General features: G+C 44.5%; 2 protein-coding genes across 2 annotated transcripts; both read right to left on the reverse strand.

The window, feature by feature from the left end:
- Positions 5,998 to 9,058, reverse strand: LOC8079876 (V-type proton ATPase 16 kDa proteolipid subunit). The gene is made up of 3 exons (XM_002442841.2): positions 8,767 to 9,058; positions 7,959 to 8,244; positions 5,998 to 6,522 (listed from the first exon to the last, which is right to left on the reverse strand). Exons 1-3 carry the CDS (start codon positions 8,843 to 8,845, stop codon positions 6,390 to 6,392), a joined length of 498 nt encoding a protein of 165 aa, XP_002442886.1. The 5' UTR covers positions 8,846 to 9,058; the 3' UTR covers positions 5,998 to 6,389.
- LOC8076273 (fatty acid amide hydrolase) lies at positions 11,394 to 16,950 on the reverse strand. The gene is made up of 15 exons (XM_002442842.2): positions 16,342 to 16,950; positions 16,021 to 16,130; positions 15,675 to 15,735; positions 15,214 to 15,549; positions 13,936 to 14,161; positions 13,738 to 13,850; positions 13,509 to 13,656; positions 13,344 to 13,386; positions 13,164 to 13,235; positions 12,937 to 13,017; positions 12,706 to 12,809; positions 12,495 to 12,587; positions 12,311 to 12,379; positions 12,149 to 12,213; positions 11,394 to 12,006 (listed from the first exon to the last, which is right to left on the reverse strand). The coding sequence occupies exons 1-15, from the start codon at positions 16,826 to 16,828 to the stop codon at positions 11,780 to 11,782; spliced, it is 2,235 nt and encodes a 744-aa protein (XP_002442887.2). The 5' UTR covers positions 16,829 to 16,950; the 3' UTR covers positions 11,394 to 11,779.

Genomic DNA, 20,142 nt, shown 5'->3' on the forward strand with positions numbered 1-20,142 from the left:
TCCACTTCATATCATCACGTGATCGTATTGGTTCATCGATCTTGACCTCACTTGCTCTTCACCGTTGCCTCGGTACATCGGCGCCAAGTCTTGCTCAAGCTTCACCGTCACACTTGGTCCCTCGCTTCAAAGCCTCTGACTTGCCCTTCAATCTTGCAACCAGTCCATCGAGCCAAGCCTCACCTTGATCTTCTCCACCTTGGTCACATGACTCCATGTCATGTCTCATATGCAATGAGCTCCTCCATCATCATATAATCATCTGTGGACTAATCTCCTATGTATCTCACATAAACACTATTAGTCCACCTAAGTTGTCACTCAATTACCAAAACCAAACAATGACCTTTCAGAGATCGACTAAGGAACGCTAACGGCTGCCCATCCTAGAGAAGCACAACCCGTATCATGCTCGGATGTCCATTGAAAGATAGAATGTTTCTTCCATAAATTAGTCAATGGTTTTGCTATGATTGCATATTTCTTGACAAAGTGCCGGTAGAAACTAGTGAAACCCAAGAAACTTCACAATGACTTGAAGTAGTTGGCATGGGCCAAGTAGCAACTCCTTTAATTTTAGTTGGATCAGTAACGACACCCTTCTGACTGATGACATTACCCAAATAGGAGATGGTGGTCTGACCAAACTTGCGCTTTGACAACTTGATGTGCCATTGGTCATTGCCCAGCAGCTGAAAAACCTTAGAAAGATGGTCCATGTGTTCTTCCATTGTTCTACTGTACACAAGGATATCATCAAAAAACACAACGACATAGCGGTGCAGGAGAGGGTGCAATGTGGTGTTCATAGCTCCCTAGAAGGTGCCTGGGGCACCAGTAAAGCCAAAAGCAACCACACGAAACTCATAATGACCAACTGTTGACGGTCGATAACGTCAACTTTTATTATAACTTTAAACCTAAAGGAGAACATGAATACACACTAGTATAGGGTTTAAACTAACAATTTCCACAAGTTTTGTATATTCTGTATTTTCCAGGGTGAATTTCACGAAAGCTAAAAAAGAGGGACTCTAGTGCAAAATAAATACGAAAACGTATTCTCCACGCGAAACGTCGCGAGAAGACTCAAGAAGGATCGAGAAGCCACCCGGAGCAACGAGGGGCTGGCGGCTGCCAGGTGGGGTCGGCTGACCCCACCCTAGCGCTGGCCGGCACCCCCCTTTAGGGTTTTGGCCCCCTCTTTTGGAAGCTTTCTCCACCGTCTTTGAGGAGTCATCTCGGCCCTTGGTTAAGTCGGTTTGATCCTACGGCGCACGCGCATCCCACCGGACTATAAATACATGGGTAGACCCCCTGGAATCAATCCTTAATCAACCAGTTCATCAAGGCCTCAAGCCATCAAGCATCAAGCGCCTTCAAGTTCATCAAGAGCCTTCTAGTTAGATTAGAAGTAGAGGAGATCTAGTTCTCCATCAGGATCTGGAGCCCCTGGCGTCGGTCTAGAGCGCAAGAGTTCGGTAATAGATCTAGTTCTTACTTTACAGTATTCAATTGTATATTAGGGAGACTTTATTCTTCATAGATTCATATGTTATTAATTGCATTAGTCATTGTCTACTTTGATTATATGTCTAGGATAGTTGGTCTGATCTTATTGAATTCATGTAATTGCTCGTATAGCGTTTACCTAATTGATCGTTGGGTAGATGATAGACAATATGTAGACGTGGTGTCTAGATATCTTGTTTGTCTACAAGTGCACCTTGACTTGTCGGGTCGTGTGGTAGTCCGCGTAGGTGACAGTTGTGTTGGTTCCTCTGTAGTCCACCCCCGTACGTAGGGCAAGCACGGGCACAGTCCCGAAGGAGGTGATCCTTGTGTCTTAAAACCCTCATTAGTTGATGCCTTTTTACATGTAATTATGATATAGGGTTGACTTAACGATGATTTATAGATGTAATTGCACTAATTAGAGTTATCCATTGGCTAACTATGATTATGACTAGTAGATGCTCTAATGATTATCTTTAATTATGGTACTTGATGATTATGCTATCATTATTATTTATCTATATTTATCTTGTGACCTCTGCCTGTTATGAGTAGACTATACGATTTGGGTAATATCATTTATTCATCCTATATAGTTTCTTATCAATATAATAGAATATAGTTTAACACTTAGCCTTCCCAGTGGTATAAATATAAATCGACAACCTGGATACTTCCCTAGGTAAAATGCTGCAACGGTATAATTATCTGTCCGCTTGCAGAACCCATTTAGTTTATAATTATATTCATATCTTTTATTCTCTGTCTAGTTACAGTAGAACATGTGAATCTATATTAAATTCCTAGCAATATAATTAGGGATGACAACCTACTTTATGCTTAGAAATGTTAGAGTGATTTGTTGCTATTTGACAAGTTAATGGTATACCGTGCATTTCTGGTGTTGTTGCTAGGGGTAGGGTTAATCTCTATTTTTAGTGATGACGGTAGTAAATGTCAACACCAACATGAGTGGAGAAGGCGGTTTTGAATTCTTCACCTTCCCATAAACGAATCTGATGGTATCCTGACAATAGATCCAGTGTGGAAAAATAGCGAGCATCAACCAACTCATCCATCAACTGCTCAAACACAGGAATGGGAAAGGCAGTCTTGACCGTGAGGTTGTTCCAGTATCTATAGTCCACACAGAAGCGCCATGAACCGTCCTTCTTGTGCATGCAGAACTAGCGAATTGAAAGATGTACTATGTTGTATAATTCCCTGTTTGAGCATGGTTTCAACCTGGGCTTCAATCTCATCTTTAAGAGAAGGGGGTAGCGATATGGCCTAACACTGACAAGCCGAGCACCTTCAACCAATGGAATTTCATGGTCACATGCGCGATTGGGCGGCAAATTCTCAGGTGGAGTAGTGATAGTTGGAAATTCAGCAAGAAGCGCACTGATAGCTGGAGGAATGGCAGGTGACTGTGTTTGAACTGTAGAATCCAGACTGAAAACCTGAACCATTAACTGGGAGGAATCTTCCTCAAGAGAATCAGAAACCCCCTGAAGGGTAACTGAGTGGCCTTTGTAAGGAATTGTTAGCCAATGAGCATTCCAATCAACCTTCATGGGACTGAACAGCTGCAACCAATCCATACCCAAAATAATGTCATACTGAGGGATGCGAAGCACCTTCAAATCAAGCTGGAATTGATACTGGTGAATGTTCCAGATTGCTCCTAGTACAACAGTTGAACAATGCATGACGTGTCCATTAGCAATCCTGACTGAAACTGCAGTACTCTGAGATGTGGGTAGAGATAACTAAGATACCAACTGTGTGCTGATGAAAGATGATGAACTGTCTGAATCGAGCAATATCAAAACAAGCTGATGGAACATGGTGCCCTGAAACTACAGTGTTCTAACTATAGTATTAGCAGTAGTATTTGCAGACAGGCAGCAACAATGCTCTTCAGTCTCACAGATCTCCCCTTCGTCAGCAGTTGGATCATCGACAGTATGATCAGCAGATAACAAAGCATAAAGCTCATCCAACACATGAAGACCAACCTTAGCAGCGCACTTGTGATCTTAGCTCCACTTGTCACCACAATGATCGCACAATCCTTGGGCGTGACGATATGCCTACCGCTTGTCAATGGGCTTCAAGTGGTTCATCGACTTGTCATTTTCAGCCGCGCTGTGGTGGTCTCCACGCTGGTAGCCTCCCTTTGGATTCCAAGTCCTAGAATCATATCATCGTATGGAGTCCCCAACTTCTTCCTGCAACGACGCCAAAGTATACGCAGTATCCAGTGCAGAAGGACTATGAACAAGAAGTACAACACGGATTTCAGGTTTTAGGCCATCAATAAATCCGGTGACATAAGGCAAGGCACTGGGTGGGGACTCATAGGCTTTGAGCTGGTCAACAAGTTCAGCGAAGCGGTCAATATAATCCTGGACAAAAGATTGTTGGCGGATGCGGTTCACTTGGCGAAGAAGGAAAGTATGCTGATCATGGTCAAAGCGAGAATGCAGTGCTTGACAGAACTCAGACCATGTCAAAATTTAAGCTCATCAGTAACAGATTGGACCTAGCGCTTGGCTGGACCAAGGAATTGCATGCGGGCGCATTGTATCCAGATGGAAGGATCGACAGAATACATGGTAAAATAATCTTCGGCGCAAGTGATCCAAAGCTTTAGATCAGTGCCATCAAAAGTAGGGAAGGATAATTTTGGCAATTTGCTGGTAGGATTGTAGTGGTGTTCGGGTGGTCGATTGCGTGAGAGGAACAAATCATGTGCTATATCGTAAAGTCTAGGAGGAGTTTCAGGGGAATCATCCATACCCGTGACCGGGGGATGAACATGAGTGATGATCCACCCCATGCCCATCCTCCCGGTGATGAAGCTCAACGCGGTGCCCGATTGGCCGAGCAGCCTCATAGCTCGCAGAGTTTGGGGCGGCGTGCTGCTCCGATTTGACCTGAGGTTCGGTGAAGATGCCTGGCTCGATGAAGGGGAAGCCGTCTCGAGCACCGAGCGGGCCTAGAACTTGTCCAACTTGTCAAGGCGGAGGTGTATGTCGTCGACGAGGCCTTCCTGCTCCAGATGCCAATCGCTCAGATAGACAGTCGTCTTCTCGATGGTCTGGAGACGAACGTCCTGACGAAGCTCAGAGTCGATGATCCTCTGCTCCAACACTGCTTCGGCGTCCAGGAGGCGCTATTCAATGTTGTCATCGACCTCGGTGAAGCGCCGCTCGAGGAAGTCCTTCTGCTCGGTCAACTGCTGCTGGATAATGGACTGCTCGATGGAGAGTTTTTGGATCTCGTCGAGCAGCAGCTTCGTGTCCGGGTTCATAGCGTCAGAGGTGGCGGTGTTCTGCTTGATTCGCCGAGTGTAGTGGTGATGAACCGAGGGTTTGGGTGGAAGTGGTGGTGGCGGTGGGGATGGTGGCGGATCCAGATCGCTGAGTTTCTCAATCGCTCACAAGACCGAGGAATTACGGGCTCTTTGCGTCGTCCAGCGATTGTTGTTCGTCACGTGAGGAATCTGGACCCAGTCGTTTGTCAGTCGAAAGAAAAATTTGCAATCTAGATGGATAGGCTCTGAGTACCAGATGTTAGCATCAGAGATCGGAGGGAAGGGAAAACGAGGTAGTTGCAGGGAAGGGGATGGAATCGGGAAGAAGAAGAAGGAAAACAGAACACGCAAGTAACGAGGAGGAATCTTAATATTTGCTCAGGTTTGTAATTGTTGATCATCCTCCCCTCAGGGTTCTCTGGTTTTTATACATGGGCGTTGCCCTGGCTTGAGCCCGCAGTCGCAGCTGCATTTAGGCGTTGACTCAAGCCTACTCGGGTCCGCTGGTGAGGACGTTTGGGCGCCTGGCTCGACCTCCTTTCCTAGGTTGCGACACACCCGGGTCTGAAGTAGCAGCTTCGTGTCCCTTGTCTGGTTCGTCGTGCTCCACTTGTGGCGTGCTGCTGAAAAAAACCCTAAACCCTAAAGTTTACCGCACTCAACCAAACAAGCCGTTAGGCTTTGGAACCACTAATGCTGAGGTGGGAAGATGCTGAATACTGCTCCTACCGTATAATCCCTTTGGTTAGGCAGGAGAAATAGTTGTCGACATGTCTGACAAAATGTTAGCTAAACCGAATGGTGCTCAGCATCTGACATGACTCTAGCCTAACATAATCGTCAGACTCACCGTCGTCATCGGGCACTCATATGTGCTAAGATCCATCTCCACTCTTAAACTGTACTGTAGAAGAGTAATAAACTCTCTCTCTCTCTCTCTCTCTTGATAATTAGATCCCAAGTGTTCTAGATCGGCCCCTTGGTTGACCTTCCCCCACTTTCGCAAAGTGTTCACAACATCTCCAGAATTTTTTCGAGTTAAAGCATTTTTTTCCAGCATTGAAGTTTGAACCATGAAATTTCGTCACCGACTGTACGACCACTACAAAACCTCGTACCAGCAGCGTGAAACAAGCACCAGTTCATGAGCAACGCATACATTATCCACACAAAAATATTCATAGATCATAGAAAACGACTAAACAAGAGGATTTGATTATTTGAACACGAGTCTTCAGCTCCCATTGCGTTGCATGCACTCGCTTATTCACCAGATTACAGTCCCAGCCCCAGCAAAAACTGTGCAGAAATAAGCATCAACCACAGCCCACCACCACGACAGGGAAAAGAATGGCACCACAAGGGAAATGTCCTCCCTTGGCTACACAAATTTCTTGTTTTCTCAACTCAACAGAAGAACGAAACTAGACAGCATAAAAAAATAAGCCTCTAAAAAGTGCTCCAGCTTCTTGTCTCATGGATATAGAACATGACCCAGCTACGACCAGGTAACGGTAACAGTCCGCAAGGCGTTGACATCTGAAATGTGTGCCTAATCTGCACGGGATTGGCCAGCACGGGATGAAAGGATGATGCCGACAATCAGACCGTAGAGGGCAAGCGCTTCGGCGAAAATAAGGATGAGGATCATGCCCACAAACAACTTTGGCTGCTGAGCATTTGCCCTGCACAAAAGAACAAGTATTAGGAAGGGGAGATGTTGCGGTCTAGGCAGGTTCCAGTTGATAATCCAAATTTTAAAGTAGAACAACTGTTAGAATGGCATATGTAGAACACTGAAATAATTTTGACATCTCAAGCCACACAAAAAAAAAGTAAAAAGCAAATACTCTGTTGATGTAAACAAAAGATATTTTGACCTGAAGTAACATTACCAGCACTCAATCCCACAAACAGCCTATTCCAAAACAATCCTTGAACAATCTACTGCATGCAGGTATAAAATTAGTTCCAAATTCCTTTCAAACACCACCAGAATAGATCAAGTTAATTATGTTGTCAACTATAAGCATCAAAAGCGACTAGGTACCAAGTACCAACCTTCCCTTGGGTTCAACCAAGCTATACAGGGAATTAGCATAGAGTTAACACAAGTGGTCTCAGATAGGAAATCCTAAGGCCTTGTTTAGTTGCTAGAAAATTTTGCAAAACTTTTCACATTCCTCGTCACATCAAATCTTGCGACACATGTATGAAACATTAAATATAAATAAAAAACATAACTAGTTATATAGTTTGCCTGTAATTTGCGAGACAAATCTTTTAAGCCTATTTAATCTAATGATTGGACAATATTTGTCACATACAAACGAAAGTGCTACAGTGCCCATTTTCCAAAATATTTTGGAACTAAACGAGGCCTAACAGATATGAAACATGAGGTCCAAGACAAACACAGTTGAAAGTACTGAATAGATCAACAAATGCATCTCTTTCTCTTTTTTCGCCTTTCTCTCTTTTTTCCACTGAGATGTGTTTTGTAAGTAAAACTATATATATCAATATAAAGCCATATATAATTATGCCTCATTATAAACTGAAATTCTAGAGAAAACAATGGTTACCAAGAAGAAACAGGATAGCTTCCTGATTCGGTTGCTATGATAGTCATGACATTAATAATGAACCATTATGAATAGAAGAGACAAGCTAGCATAGGTTCAACTTCAGCATATCAATGAACTAGCTATAAACACCTCAAATAAGCTTGGTTTATGTCAATGGTGTGACTGCGACAGTCATTTACTACTCGATGAAATATGGTGTTTGCCTTTAAAAGCGAAGTCTAATTTTAACATTATGAAAATTATTAACTAGAAAGTTATCGAGGTACAAATATGCAAAAGGTCAAGTTAGATTTGAGTCTCATATCAAATAATTCCTATTTAGTCCAGACAACATTTCAGATGTAAATGTAGTATTCACTTTCGAATTAAGTATTTCAATAGTAGAGAAACAAATCTACAAACAGGTATTGACAACATGGAGTTTTAGAATTGCCTGCCATTACCATTACTACTGCATTGAGCCATTGACTAACATATTATCAGCCAAACCATCAAAGCTTAGCACAATAGTATGATAGAGCAAGTGTCTTTACCTGACACCAGCATCACCAACGATGCCAATGGCCATGCCTGCAGCAAGCCCAGCAAGACCACAGGCAAGGCCAGACGACAGGTGGGCGTAGCCGTCAAAGAGGTAGTACGGCTTGGCCTTGGGGTTGATTCCAGTGCTGATAATGACAGCGATGATGAGGCCATAGATACCGAGTACACCAGCCATGACCACGGGCACGATGGACTTCATGACGAGCTCGGGGCGCATGACACCCATGGATGCCACGCCGACGCCACTCTTGGCCGTCCCATACGCCGCCCCCATGCCTGCGAGCCACACACATACAGAGAGAGATCCTGTCATTCACCACCACAAATTTCACCCTCACACGTCCAACTACATGGATCCACCCCCAATTTCTCTCAATTGATCTTCCACTTAGGGGCTGTTTAGTTCTCACAAATTTTGCAAAGTTTTTCAAGAAAGATTCTCCGTAGCACTAAATATAGATAAAAAAAATAATTATATAGTTCGCTTGTAATTTGTGAGACAAATTTTTTGAGCCCAGTTAGTTTATGATTGGACAATAATTATCAAAAACAAACGAAAGTGCTACGGTAACCAAAACCAAAAATTATCATCAACTAAACAGCCCCTTATTCTCAAAACATACTAAATAATAACACAATTGACTGGCCCGCGTTTAGTATCATTCATCCAAACTCTGAATCGCGGCAGATCGGAGCAAAGGAACGGATCGGCTCCGACCATTTCCCCACTCAAATTCGGAAACAAACAATGCAAAGGAAAGTATAGGATGGGAGGACGAGGAGGTGGGGGCCACGTACATGAGAAGACGAGCGCGGCGGCGGCGCCGAGGAAGCCGAAGAAGGGGGCGGTCTCATCGCCGCTGAACGCCGACGACATCTTCCCCTTACTGCTGCTGCTGCGACAAGAGGGGGGACCCTGGGGCGCTCTCGTACCGCGGCCTCCTCTTCGTCCTGTGGTCGCCGGCGCGAGCGCTCGAGATTTCGCTCCTCCGCTCGGGATTGGCCTTGCCGATCTGATCTGAGGAAGCGCGTGGGGAAGAAGACGAGAGGGCCACGGCGCTGCGAGGTGGGGTGGGACATGGACGGTTTTACCCCTGCAACCAGGGAGGGGCAGGAGCAGGACACGTACTCCGTATTCCATAGTCAATTAAGTTCAAATTTGACTGATTTTAAAAAAACAATTTTGACTGTTTCTATAAAAAAGAGTACTCAGATAAATGCACATCTCACTTTGAATATTTAAAATAATGTAATTATTTATATCTTCAAATAAGTTTATTATAAAAGTATATTTAATGCTCAATCTAATAATAGTTATTATGCATTGAAAATTTCAGTGCACTTTTTATCAATTTGGTCAAACTTTGAAAAGTTTTACTCCTTCGAGAGTGAGATGTGTATTTATTTTAGGACGGAGAGAGTATTAATAATATTTTTATCTCTAAATTTGTTTATTGTCAAAAATATATTGCACGATTAATTTAACAATACTTATTTAGTATTATAGATATTAAGAAAAATTGTATATGCATTAGATTAGAAATTGCTTGACCTCTCGGAATGTGAAATGATCATCTATATTGAGAGTGAGTATAAGAAAAGAATGTATGAAAAATACAAAATCAGGGGTAATTTTTAGTTAAATTGTTCTTAGAACCTTTTTAGCCAAACTACCTAATCACTTTTTTGTTGTTAGATTGGGGTGGATGTTTGATTTGGGTATTTTTAAAAGACAAACGAACAAGGCGGTTTATTTGTGTTGTTAAAAGACAATCCATTACCATAGTTTGCATCACACTGATTGAGCGATTATACGATGAGAAGTTAAGGTGAGCCTATTCGTTTGACAGAGAAGCCATGATTGAAAGTACTGTTCACTGATTTATTGTGAGAAAAAAATATTACTGAATGGCTGACAGATTCAGCAGATAAGCTCAAGCGAACAAGGACTTAGTAAGATAAGTTAATAGTACCAAATAAACTATGGTGATGGCCTTATGGGTATTCTTCTATTTTTAAAGAGGCCATTAAATCTCCCTCTATGGATATGTAGACACTATTTTACTCTACATGAAATAATTGGTTAATCAAGTAGAACTAATTTTGCCCACAACGTTCTCACCTTTTTGAAGATAAGATGGAAATGAAATATAGGCACATTCCAAAAATGGAAGCGTGAAATGCACTATGTTCCTATTAAACCTATACCACAAGATATCACGACCCACTCTATGCTCATATCCACTAGAGCGATTAACGTTAAGATTAAAATTCTTAGAACATGAACCTTTCACACTCAAATGTTGTAGGCATGAGCACCACACATTCACCCTTCAATTTCAATATTTGTCCGTTGCATTGTTGCAACAGTGTAGCCTTGGATAATCCCCTAGTACTTTATTAAGACAAGGAGAGTACTAAAAGATATAACTAGGCTTCTAGCCATCGCTCAATTAGAAGAAAGTATTTATTTTTTCGCTCTATGTATAACCAAAGCGATTTCCTTCTTAAAAAACATGTCTACTTTTTTTAGACTCGATTGAATTCCTCTAAAAATGTAACCAGTTTGTCATCCAAATGATATGGCAAATAATTCCTATTACTGCTCCATCCCAAAAAGACTATTGTTCTGGCTTCTGATATGGAACAATGGTCTTTTTAGGACGGATTCAGATTGAAAGCTAGAATAATAGCCTATTAGGGCAAAGGGAGTACTTCCAAAATGAAAGGAATATTGACTAGATTCCTAAAATTTCTAAAGATATTAGACGCAGGGCGGATTGTAGTTGCGTGCCAACAAACTTTAGCAAATTCACAGTGCACATAGCAAAAATAGATGGCATTCTTCCAATGCAAGTGATCCAAACAGAGGATAGAATAATAGGTTTGTAAAGTCATATTTTCCTTTTCTTTTTATAGTAGCTCACGGGTGCTCAACCTATCTTTAAGGAGACGTGGACAGAAAAAAAAAATAAAACAATTTGTGTTTATGTTGAAGAGAGAAGACTTCCACACATCCATTTGAACATTGGATGGATTAGCATATGCCCGGCCAGTCAGGACTCTGTAAACTTGAGACGAAGAAGAGTAATTATAGTTACTTCAAAAATATATAAGTATCATAATTCATACTACTAAGTAAACAGTACTAAACTTGAGCAGGTCATTATGCCCTCTCCAAGAGGCAAAGGACTGCTGTAGTGCTGTATCACATATATTCACATGAGCGGATCTGAGGGTAGTACCGTCCAGGACTCGTCAGGAACAAGAACAACCACTGGAGGTGCTGGTCGCCACGTCCGTGACTCGCCGCCTGTGCCCACGTGTACCGCGCGTCCAAGCCGCTGACATTGGTGGCGACCACTTGTGGGGCCCGCGTGTCGGAATAGCGGCCCCACATACACACATATTCTTTTGGACGGGGATTTTGTTTTCTTTATAATGACGAAACAACTTGAAAAGATGATTACATATACAATGGTAATAGTAAATACTAGTATATCACTGCGTTACTGTTACAGCGCAATACAGTATGTGTCCGGACTGGATTTTGTGCAGCTGAGTCTGATTTACCGCTAGCTAGTGACTCAACTTCCACTCTGTCTATCTCTTCCCCTCTCGGATCATGTACTGTACGCTAGAGAGATAGTAAATATTTATATATAATAATATAATAAGAAGCTAGTTTTCCAGCTACGAATCTTCTAATCTTCGTCTCCGATGAATCGTCCGGCCGGCATATCCCACTACGCCTGTGATCAAAACACGTCCTCTCTGGCTCGCCGGCGGCGGCGATCGCTGATCATGCTTTTCACTGGTGTTGTTTGGTGAGGAGGTCGTAGAAGACCGCGGGCTTCTTGTAGCCGTCGGCGCAGGCCTGCTGCGTGGCGAAGGCGACGTGGAGCAGGGTGGCCTCGGACCACGGCCTGCCGATGAACTGCAGCCCGATGGGGAGGCCGCCCCTGTCGTACCCGACCTTCACGGTGATCGCCGGCAGGCCCAGGAAGTTGCCGGCTATGGAGTACCGGACCAGCGCCGCTGTGTTTTCGTTGCGTTGGTGGATCGTCGTCGTCAACAACGGCGACGAGACCGACGACGGCACGAGCAGAGAGTCAGGACGGACAGGACTGCAAGCTAAGATCAGAACTGATTCACTGGAAATGCATGTCGTCGTGTTTACCTCCGTTTATGTAGTCGAGCTCGCCGGTGTTGAGTGCGTCGTCTTGCAGCGTGTAGGCAGTCACACTTTCAGAGAACGAGAAATCGTGAAGTGAGCAAGTGAAAGCACGGTGACGTTCGACAGCTGAAGGTAGTGTAGTGTAGTGTAGTGTAGTGTAGGTACCCGGTCATGGGCGAGACGATGACGTCAGCGGTCTTGAAGATCTGCTTGTGGAAGTACATCTGACGGTTCCTGAATAGAGTTATGCAAAGCACATTTTGTGTTTTCTTGGGTTCAGTAAACGCAAGAAACAGTACTATGTAGATGGTCGTCACTGAATGCAATTGCAGAATCGTCGCTTTATTACCGGAGTCGCTGCGAGTTGAGGTACGCCCTGCTGCTGAAGGAGCCGTAGACGCTGAGCGCCACCCTCGCGTCCCACCCGATCTCAGACCTCTTCCTGCCACCAGTACACCTCATCGGAATTCAGTTCAGTTCGCACAAGCAAGATCCATGTGCATGCCAAATGCCATGAATGGTTCAGACTTCTGATGAGCATGACAGAGCTCCCTCCTTACAGGTTGTCGAGGTATTTGGCGAGCGACGTGGTGCACTCGGAGCCGATGGTGACATAGTGCGCCAGCCGCATCTCCTCGATCTCCGGGATCGTCACGTCCACCGTCTACATACAGTGCAGATTCCATGACATCCATCGATGATGGTGAGAGTTTCAGTTCAGGCGATCGAATGAATCCCCCCCATCACACAGGCAAGAGCCAAGCAGAAATCAAAACCATTGTCAGCTGTACCTGCCAGCCGTAGTGCGCGTGCAGCGCCTGCAGAGCCTTGTCGCAGCAGCTCCTGATGTCCTCAGCGCTGTCATTGAACCACTGTATTTTTTTTTTGGTATTTTTGGTTTTCACCATCAGCATGTAGCGTCAGAACTCAGAACGAACGAACAATCAACAATGCGTTCTCAAATCTGCAGTCGGTTAGATTTGTTCATCGTAAACAACAATCACATCGCTTCACTAACCTTTCCGTATTTGGCGAGCTTGATGTTGCCGATGGAGGGCGTGGAGCTGAGCTGAGGAAGATTCAGTTCCGGCTGCAGATAGTCAGATACCACACACACTCGCCCGTCAGTCGGATGATGCAGTGCAAACAGCAGAGATGATCAGGTTTCAGAGAAAGAACAGAATTGGGATTAATTTACCCGCAAGTAGGATGGCTGGGACTGATCGACGATCGCCGAGTAGCTGAAAGAAGACAAGGATGGATGACAAGGTTTCAGGTTTTGGGAATGATGAGGTTCAGACATTCAGTAATAACAATTGAAGAAAGAAAGAAAGAAGCAGGGCGCGGTGAATGGGTGACTGACGCGATGAGGGCGTCCTCGACGGTCCCGGCCAGGATGCCCGGCATCCCGACGGTCCAGTTGAGCGGGAGGACGCCGGCGTTGGAGAGGCGCCCGGCGGTGGGCTTGAACCCGACCACGCCGCACAGCGCCGCCGGCATCCGGACGGAGCCTGGAACCAATTGTTCAGTAGTAGCAGTGTCAGTTATTAGTTGAAATTTGCATAGGAGATTTGGTATGACGACACACTTACCGCCTCCGTCGACGCCGAGCGCGACGGGGCAGAGGCCGGCGCAGACGACGGCGGCGGAGCCGCTGGAGGAGCCGCCGGCGACCTTGCTGGCGTTGTACGGGTTCCTCGTCGACCTGCAGGCATTGCACAGGCATCACATCACAGGGTGTAATGAAGCAGTCGGTAACTACACTAGAACGCCGCAACGTGCGTACGTACCCGTGGTGCGGGTTGATGCCGCTGGTGCCGGCGCCGAGCTCGTGCATGTTGGCCTTGCCGGCGAGGACGGCGCCGCAGGCCCGCAGCTGCGCCACGCACGCCGCGTCCGCCTCGCAGCGCCGCGCCGCGCCCAGCCACCGCGTGCCGCCGGTGGTCGGGTACGGCACGCAGTCGATCTCGTCCTTCACGCCCACCAGCACGCCGTCCAGCGCCGACAGCGGCGCCCCTGCATACATGCATCATATAGATCGCAGTTGATGAATCAATGAATTTTTGATTCCAACGCCACAAACCACAACAAATTACGGTAAATCAATCACTTATTATTACTGCAATCCATCGACATTGCGCACTAGGAGTAGACTTGAGGATACTACTACTAGCGTCTCACCGGCCGGCCGGCCGGCCTGCCGGCGACGGCGGTGGCGCAGTGAATGCGCGAGACATGAGAGCCGCGGATACAGTTGGAGCAGAAAGGCAGGCGAACAAACTACTTCGGCGGCTTCACTAGTGCTTACTACGCTTGCCAACGTCAAGATCAACGGCAACCAACCGTCTACAAGTCTTGTCCTGTGTACCTAAAGTTTCCACTCACTCTCGTCTCCACTCTTGATAGCAACGTCAACGTGTAGTAGCGACAAGTGACAAGCCCCCATCGAGACTTCATCTGAATCCCTCTATCTCATTTCCTTCTGTTTCGGTAGTATCCTACACCTATCATCGTCCCCGTTTCTTGTTGTGGAATCAAATCATCAATCAAGTGCCTCTTTCAGAAGCCAATTCAGAGAGTTCAGCAACTCTGGTTCTTGTACTACACCCCTTCTCATTATGGCGGCTAGTTACAGTACAGCTGCTTGCAGCCTACCAGCAATGGAGGCTCTGGCAGGTTGCAAGCCAAGAACTACAGACAAACTATTGTACTACAGTACTACGTCAGTACCTACGTATGTACGTACGTACAGAGTTTGGTGGTGGGTACGGCTAGCTAGGTGTCAACATTGAAAACTCATACATCCATCTTCAGAGCAGAGCCAGCCACCAAGAAAAAAACTGACTAACGACTTTGTTCTGCTGTCGACAGCAGCAGAAATGCTATACTCCTTCCCTTCCAAATTATAAGTTACTTTGAGTTTTTTTTTTATACATCTAGACATATATATATATATAATCAAAGCAATTTATAATTTGAAATGGAGGGAATGGAGGGGTACTGTTCTTTTTCAGTTTTGGCCCATCGAGAGAAAAAAAAAATGTAGGAGTGAGTAGAGTATACATTACCTCTCTGGTACCGGAGGGTGGATTCCTCGGCCTGCCGCATGACGTCGTCGTGGTCGCAGCTGATGAAGAAAGCCATGTTCATCCCAGCAGGTCCCGCCGAGCTCGAGCTCTCCCTCACCGCCGCGAGGAACCTCGTGGCCACCTGCACGGGCGTCGTCTCGCCGGACCTGTACGCGTCGTGGAAGTCCCGGACGGTCCAGCGCCTGAGCCCCACCGACGGCGCGTCGGCGGCCAGCGTGGCTTCCAGCCGCGCCGGGAGGCAGCCGACGGCCTCCTGCACCCGCTCCGCCGCCGACAGGTCCGGCTTCGTCAGCCGCACGTTCTGCTCCGGGATGTCTGAAAAGCAGCAACCACAGTGCATGCGTTTGGTCGATCAGTCGCCGGTTCAGACTTCAGACTGACAGAGTTTGGCAGACACACAGAGAATTACAACAGAAGCACACAGGTGGCAGGAGCAGAACCTTCCCAGCTGTGCGTTGCCGTGAACAGCGGCGGCTCCGGGATGTCGGCGTCAGAGACCAGCTGCCAACAGTAGATAGATTCTCTGTCAGACAAACAAAGACGGTGAATTTCTTGAAAACTCTATCTCTCTTCTTGTGCCGTTTCCTGTTATGATGTCTGCTGACTGCTTCTGCGTTCACACCTCACAGGCAGGCAGCGTCGTGGTCAAACTTGGGCCGAACTTTCAGTTCGTTCGTTTGACGGAAGCGTTCGTTGGCGGAAAAGATGTTTGATCGATGCTTGAATTCAGGGAAGCAAAGGAAACAGTTTTCATTTTCAAGGAGGGAGAGAGAGATGGATTTGGACCTTGTTGATGAGGTTGTCCTTCTTGAGGATGTAGAGGACGATCGGGCCGACGATGGGCATCTCCAGGATCCACACGAAGATCTTCACCAGGAGCCCGGCGACCCGAGGAGCTAGAGATGAAATACCCAAGAGAAAAATTCTGAAAAAAGAAACAAGGAGCAGCACAACAACTGTCTTCTACTCTCTACTTACTCCATCCGAGAACTGAATTCAGATTTCAGACCAGCAGAGTTCTGAATTTTCCCTCCTACCTAGTACCTACTACTCCAAGCAAGAACTGAATCAAGAACACCGAATTTGGGAGAATCGATTCGAGCAGACCTTTGACATTGGGGCTGATGTAGAACTCGTCGCTGCCGGCGCCGAGGTCCACGTCGGCGGCCGGCTTGTACACCTTCGGCGGCGAGCTGAACAGGCCCATGCCCGGCGACGATGACGAGAGCGGCAGGCAGTCAGACAGACAGATAGACAAATAGGGACTCCTGCTTTGTGGCCGACTGTTCGTTGTGTGATCAGGCTGGCCGAGAGTTGGTGCTTTTATACGCCGGTAATGGCGAGGAAAGAACGACGGCAGGAACGAGGACGATGACGATCGATTTCTTTTTTCTTGGTGAGGATGAAGAGTTAACCCGGAGAAGGGGCAGAGGACAGGACGAAAAGGATACACAAGACAAGACGACGATGGGGAATTGGCAGAGGAGGAGGAGGAGGGTAGAGATAGAGTGAGACTGGGGTAGGAGACAAGATTGTATATGGCTTTGGACTGATCTCCAGTCTCTCTACTGGCATTTCTTGTTGCGATTCTCATCAGGAGGCATCGATCAGGGAGACGTATGGTTGCTGCGTTTCCAACGGTATCTTCCGCCACAGGGTTTGTTCTGCTGCCTCTGCCTTAGCGTCTACTGTCAGCGGCCATAACGATGCGATAATCTACCACACGTCATTTCATCTGTTCTTACCAAAGCCGGCCTCATCGTCATCATCATCATTAGTTAAATATATATATAAGACCTTGTTGCGTGCACAAGTTTGGTTTTGCAGGATAGCTAGGCCGCTGGAAATCACTGAAGCAAAAGTTTTTTTTAATAATGGATATAAGAATTCGGCCTCTATATCATACACAGCCAAGTTTTGGATATAAAAGAAAGAGCAAGCCATGGTCTTTAACAATGATCAGGATACTAAAATAAACTAAACTGTATGAATGCTTCCATCCTTTATTTGAAATGTCTAAGGCAATAATCTCCAACTTTTTGCTTATCGCCGAAAGGATGTCTTTAACTTGCTCATCACGCTGCAGCGGTGCCCAGAAGCAAAGCCAGCATGCTCCCCTGAAAATAACCTGCATAAGATGAACTTGCGTGTAATAACATTTTTAAAAAAAGTTACAAGGTGTGTCGGTATCAAAAATCAATCAACACTTTAGGTTATCAACAAGTGTGTGGAAGAAATTGTATGTACTCGAGGGATTTGGATGCATCAATAATGTCAATTTGAAAACGAAACCTAGCTTTTTCCATTCTTTCTTTTGGAGTGGCATGTTTGGGTGAAACCAAAAAGAAAAAAAATCCGTACTACACTAGCCTCAAGGATGCATGGAGTCGGCACTTTGAAGGGAATTGATTTGTAAATTTGGTTAAATGAATAAAAAAATTGACTTAAAACACTTCGATTTATTCAAGGACAAAGGGGATAACTAATGTTATCTCTCATCAGTTATAGTGGACACTTTAGACAATGAAACCCCTTTATTTCTTTTCTCTATCGGTCCATTAAGACTAATTTTGAGGTAATTAAGAAGCATGCACGTCTTCATCATAAATAAGAACAGTAGAGTGAGTCAATGTAGAATTTAATCGGCCAGATTACATAACCATCTGGGTAGGCCAAAGTCGTTGCCGACTTCAATCGATTTTGGTCACTCTCATGCAGCACCAATTTTTACATCTTGGTCCTAAAAAAACTTTGGACTAGGAGAAAACTCAAATGTCAAGTATCATAAATTTTGGTCAAACTATCATAAAATTTTCTCCTATGTCAAGTTTAGTTTATCATAAATTTTGGTCACTCTCTCATGCACCAAGTTCGGTCCTAAAAAACTTTAGCCTAGGAGAAAACTAAAAAAACTTGGTCAAATTTATCATAGTTTGACCTAGGAGAAAGCTAAAATGTCAAGTCTTTCGGGACTACTTGTGAGGTAAGAAGCATGCACATTTCATCAATATAAGAAGAGTACTCCCTCCGTATAGGATTTAAAAGTCGTTTTGGACAAGTTGGGTCAAACATTGAAAATATGAATCATTAATAACTTTTAATTTGTTGAGTTTGCAAATGTGAAATTATATGAATAAATTTGTCTTAAAAAAAATACTTTCATAAAAGCATACATATATTATTTTTTCTAAATATTTTTTATAAAAATAAGAGGTCAAGCTTGTGTTTTGGAGATCGTGTCGCTGTCCTAAACGACTTCTAAATCATATATGGAAAGGAGTATATATAGTACTCTAGTATATATTATACAAAGAGACAGCAAAGAGCATTAATACTTTCTTGTGGAGGTGCTGAAGTATTAATATACTTCACTTTTTTTTCCTAAATAACTTGATATTTTGAGTGCACTGATCAACGATAGACCTCAATAACAATATATAAACGGTAGCTAAATATTTGAGTCCCAAGGAATAAATATAGATGTGCACTACATAAATTGAGTAGGAAATTTGAGATTTATTATTCAGGAAAAAAATATTAAATAAAGTCCTACAGGCCTTATTATGTTATCCAACCCACAACGTGTGCATGGTGCAACATACAGTATACCACGTCTCACCCACCAAACTCATTCCAACTTGTCACTTCACCAAAAGTGTGCACATTAATATTCAACCCATCACCTCTCACGTCACACTCTAGACGAATCAACAACCGTCAATAAATAAATGTCGCCGGATTTTCTATATCAAAGGTCACAAGCATGCAAAAAAAAAGAGAGGGTATTCTAGAAGCTAAACACACCATGAGAAAAAAAAGGCAGAGCAAAATTGAAGAAAAGGATAGATGGGAAGAAGATGATATTCAGCTAGCAACCAACCAACTAAATGTTCCAGCCATTGATTGGGTTTGCTTGTATGCATGCCCATTAATTCTCCTCCTCCCTCCCCAAATCTATCACATGCAAGATGGTTAACCCAAAACCACCCCCATGCACCTATCCCTAGTCCTTGAGCATTAACTTGCCTCCCATGATTAAACCCTGTACTGTCCTCACCCAAAATGGAGGCTAATCATATGCTTGTGGTGCTGGACATCTGGGCTTCTTTTTCCAATGTCTGCTATTGATCTGGTTATGCTTATTGACCATTGATTGCAAGCAGATCCAGGGCTAGCACTTGAGTGGTGGTTCTTCGATGGTGTGTGCCCTATCCAATCTATGGAGTGGCACTGTTGTGTGTAATGTGTATATCATCAGGCGCCATTTGCATCTTATGTTGTAGAAAGGCACGTACTGGTGGTATCCCTCTCCGGTTGTGAATGTAATGCTGAAGATATGCAAAAGGCATCATGTCAGCGTATTGTGTTTATGGATGAAACAATGATAGAATTGAAATTAATTTGTACGATCAGAGTACCATAGGCATATATATATTGTTTTAAGAAAAATGAGATTATTCTGGCTTCGTTAATCTTCTTCCGAGGATGCATCAAACCAAACTTGTTATAAGAATGTAGCTATCACTGCAAATACCGGTACATGTAGCCTAAAACATTTGAATCTCCAAACATCATTGATAAAGACAAAAAGAGAGAGAAAGATATCCCTCCACTTTGCGGTTCAAGTAGTTGTCCTTTGTGCCTTCTTGTTTCGTAAAGTCTAACACGATCCATCCTCTAAAGCCAATTCTAACCAGTGAGAAAAGTTACTCTATCAGTTAGTTAATTGAAAAAGGCCACCAAACCAACATGTAGATCTAAGCAAATTGGGACCGGCTACCCCGGCCCGGCCTGACCCAAGGCTGATGGTTTTGGCCCATCCACAAACAATGGTGGACAAAGCTAGACAATGATCCTGCTGACTAGGTTGTTTTTTTTTTTTTTTTTTTTTTTTTTTTGCATAAGTAG

This window comes from Sorghum bicolor, chromosome 8 (genome assembly GCF_000003195.3).
Source record: "Sorghum bicolor cultivar BTx623 chromosome 8, Sorghum_bicolor_NCBIv3, whole genome shotgun sequence".
Classification (NCBI taxonomy): domain Eukaryota; kingdom Viridiplantae; phylum Streptophyta; class Magnoliopsida; order Poales; family Poaceae; genus Sorghum; species Sorghum bicolor.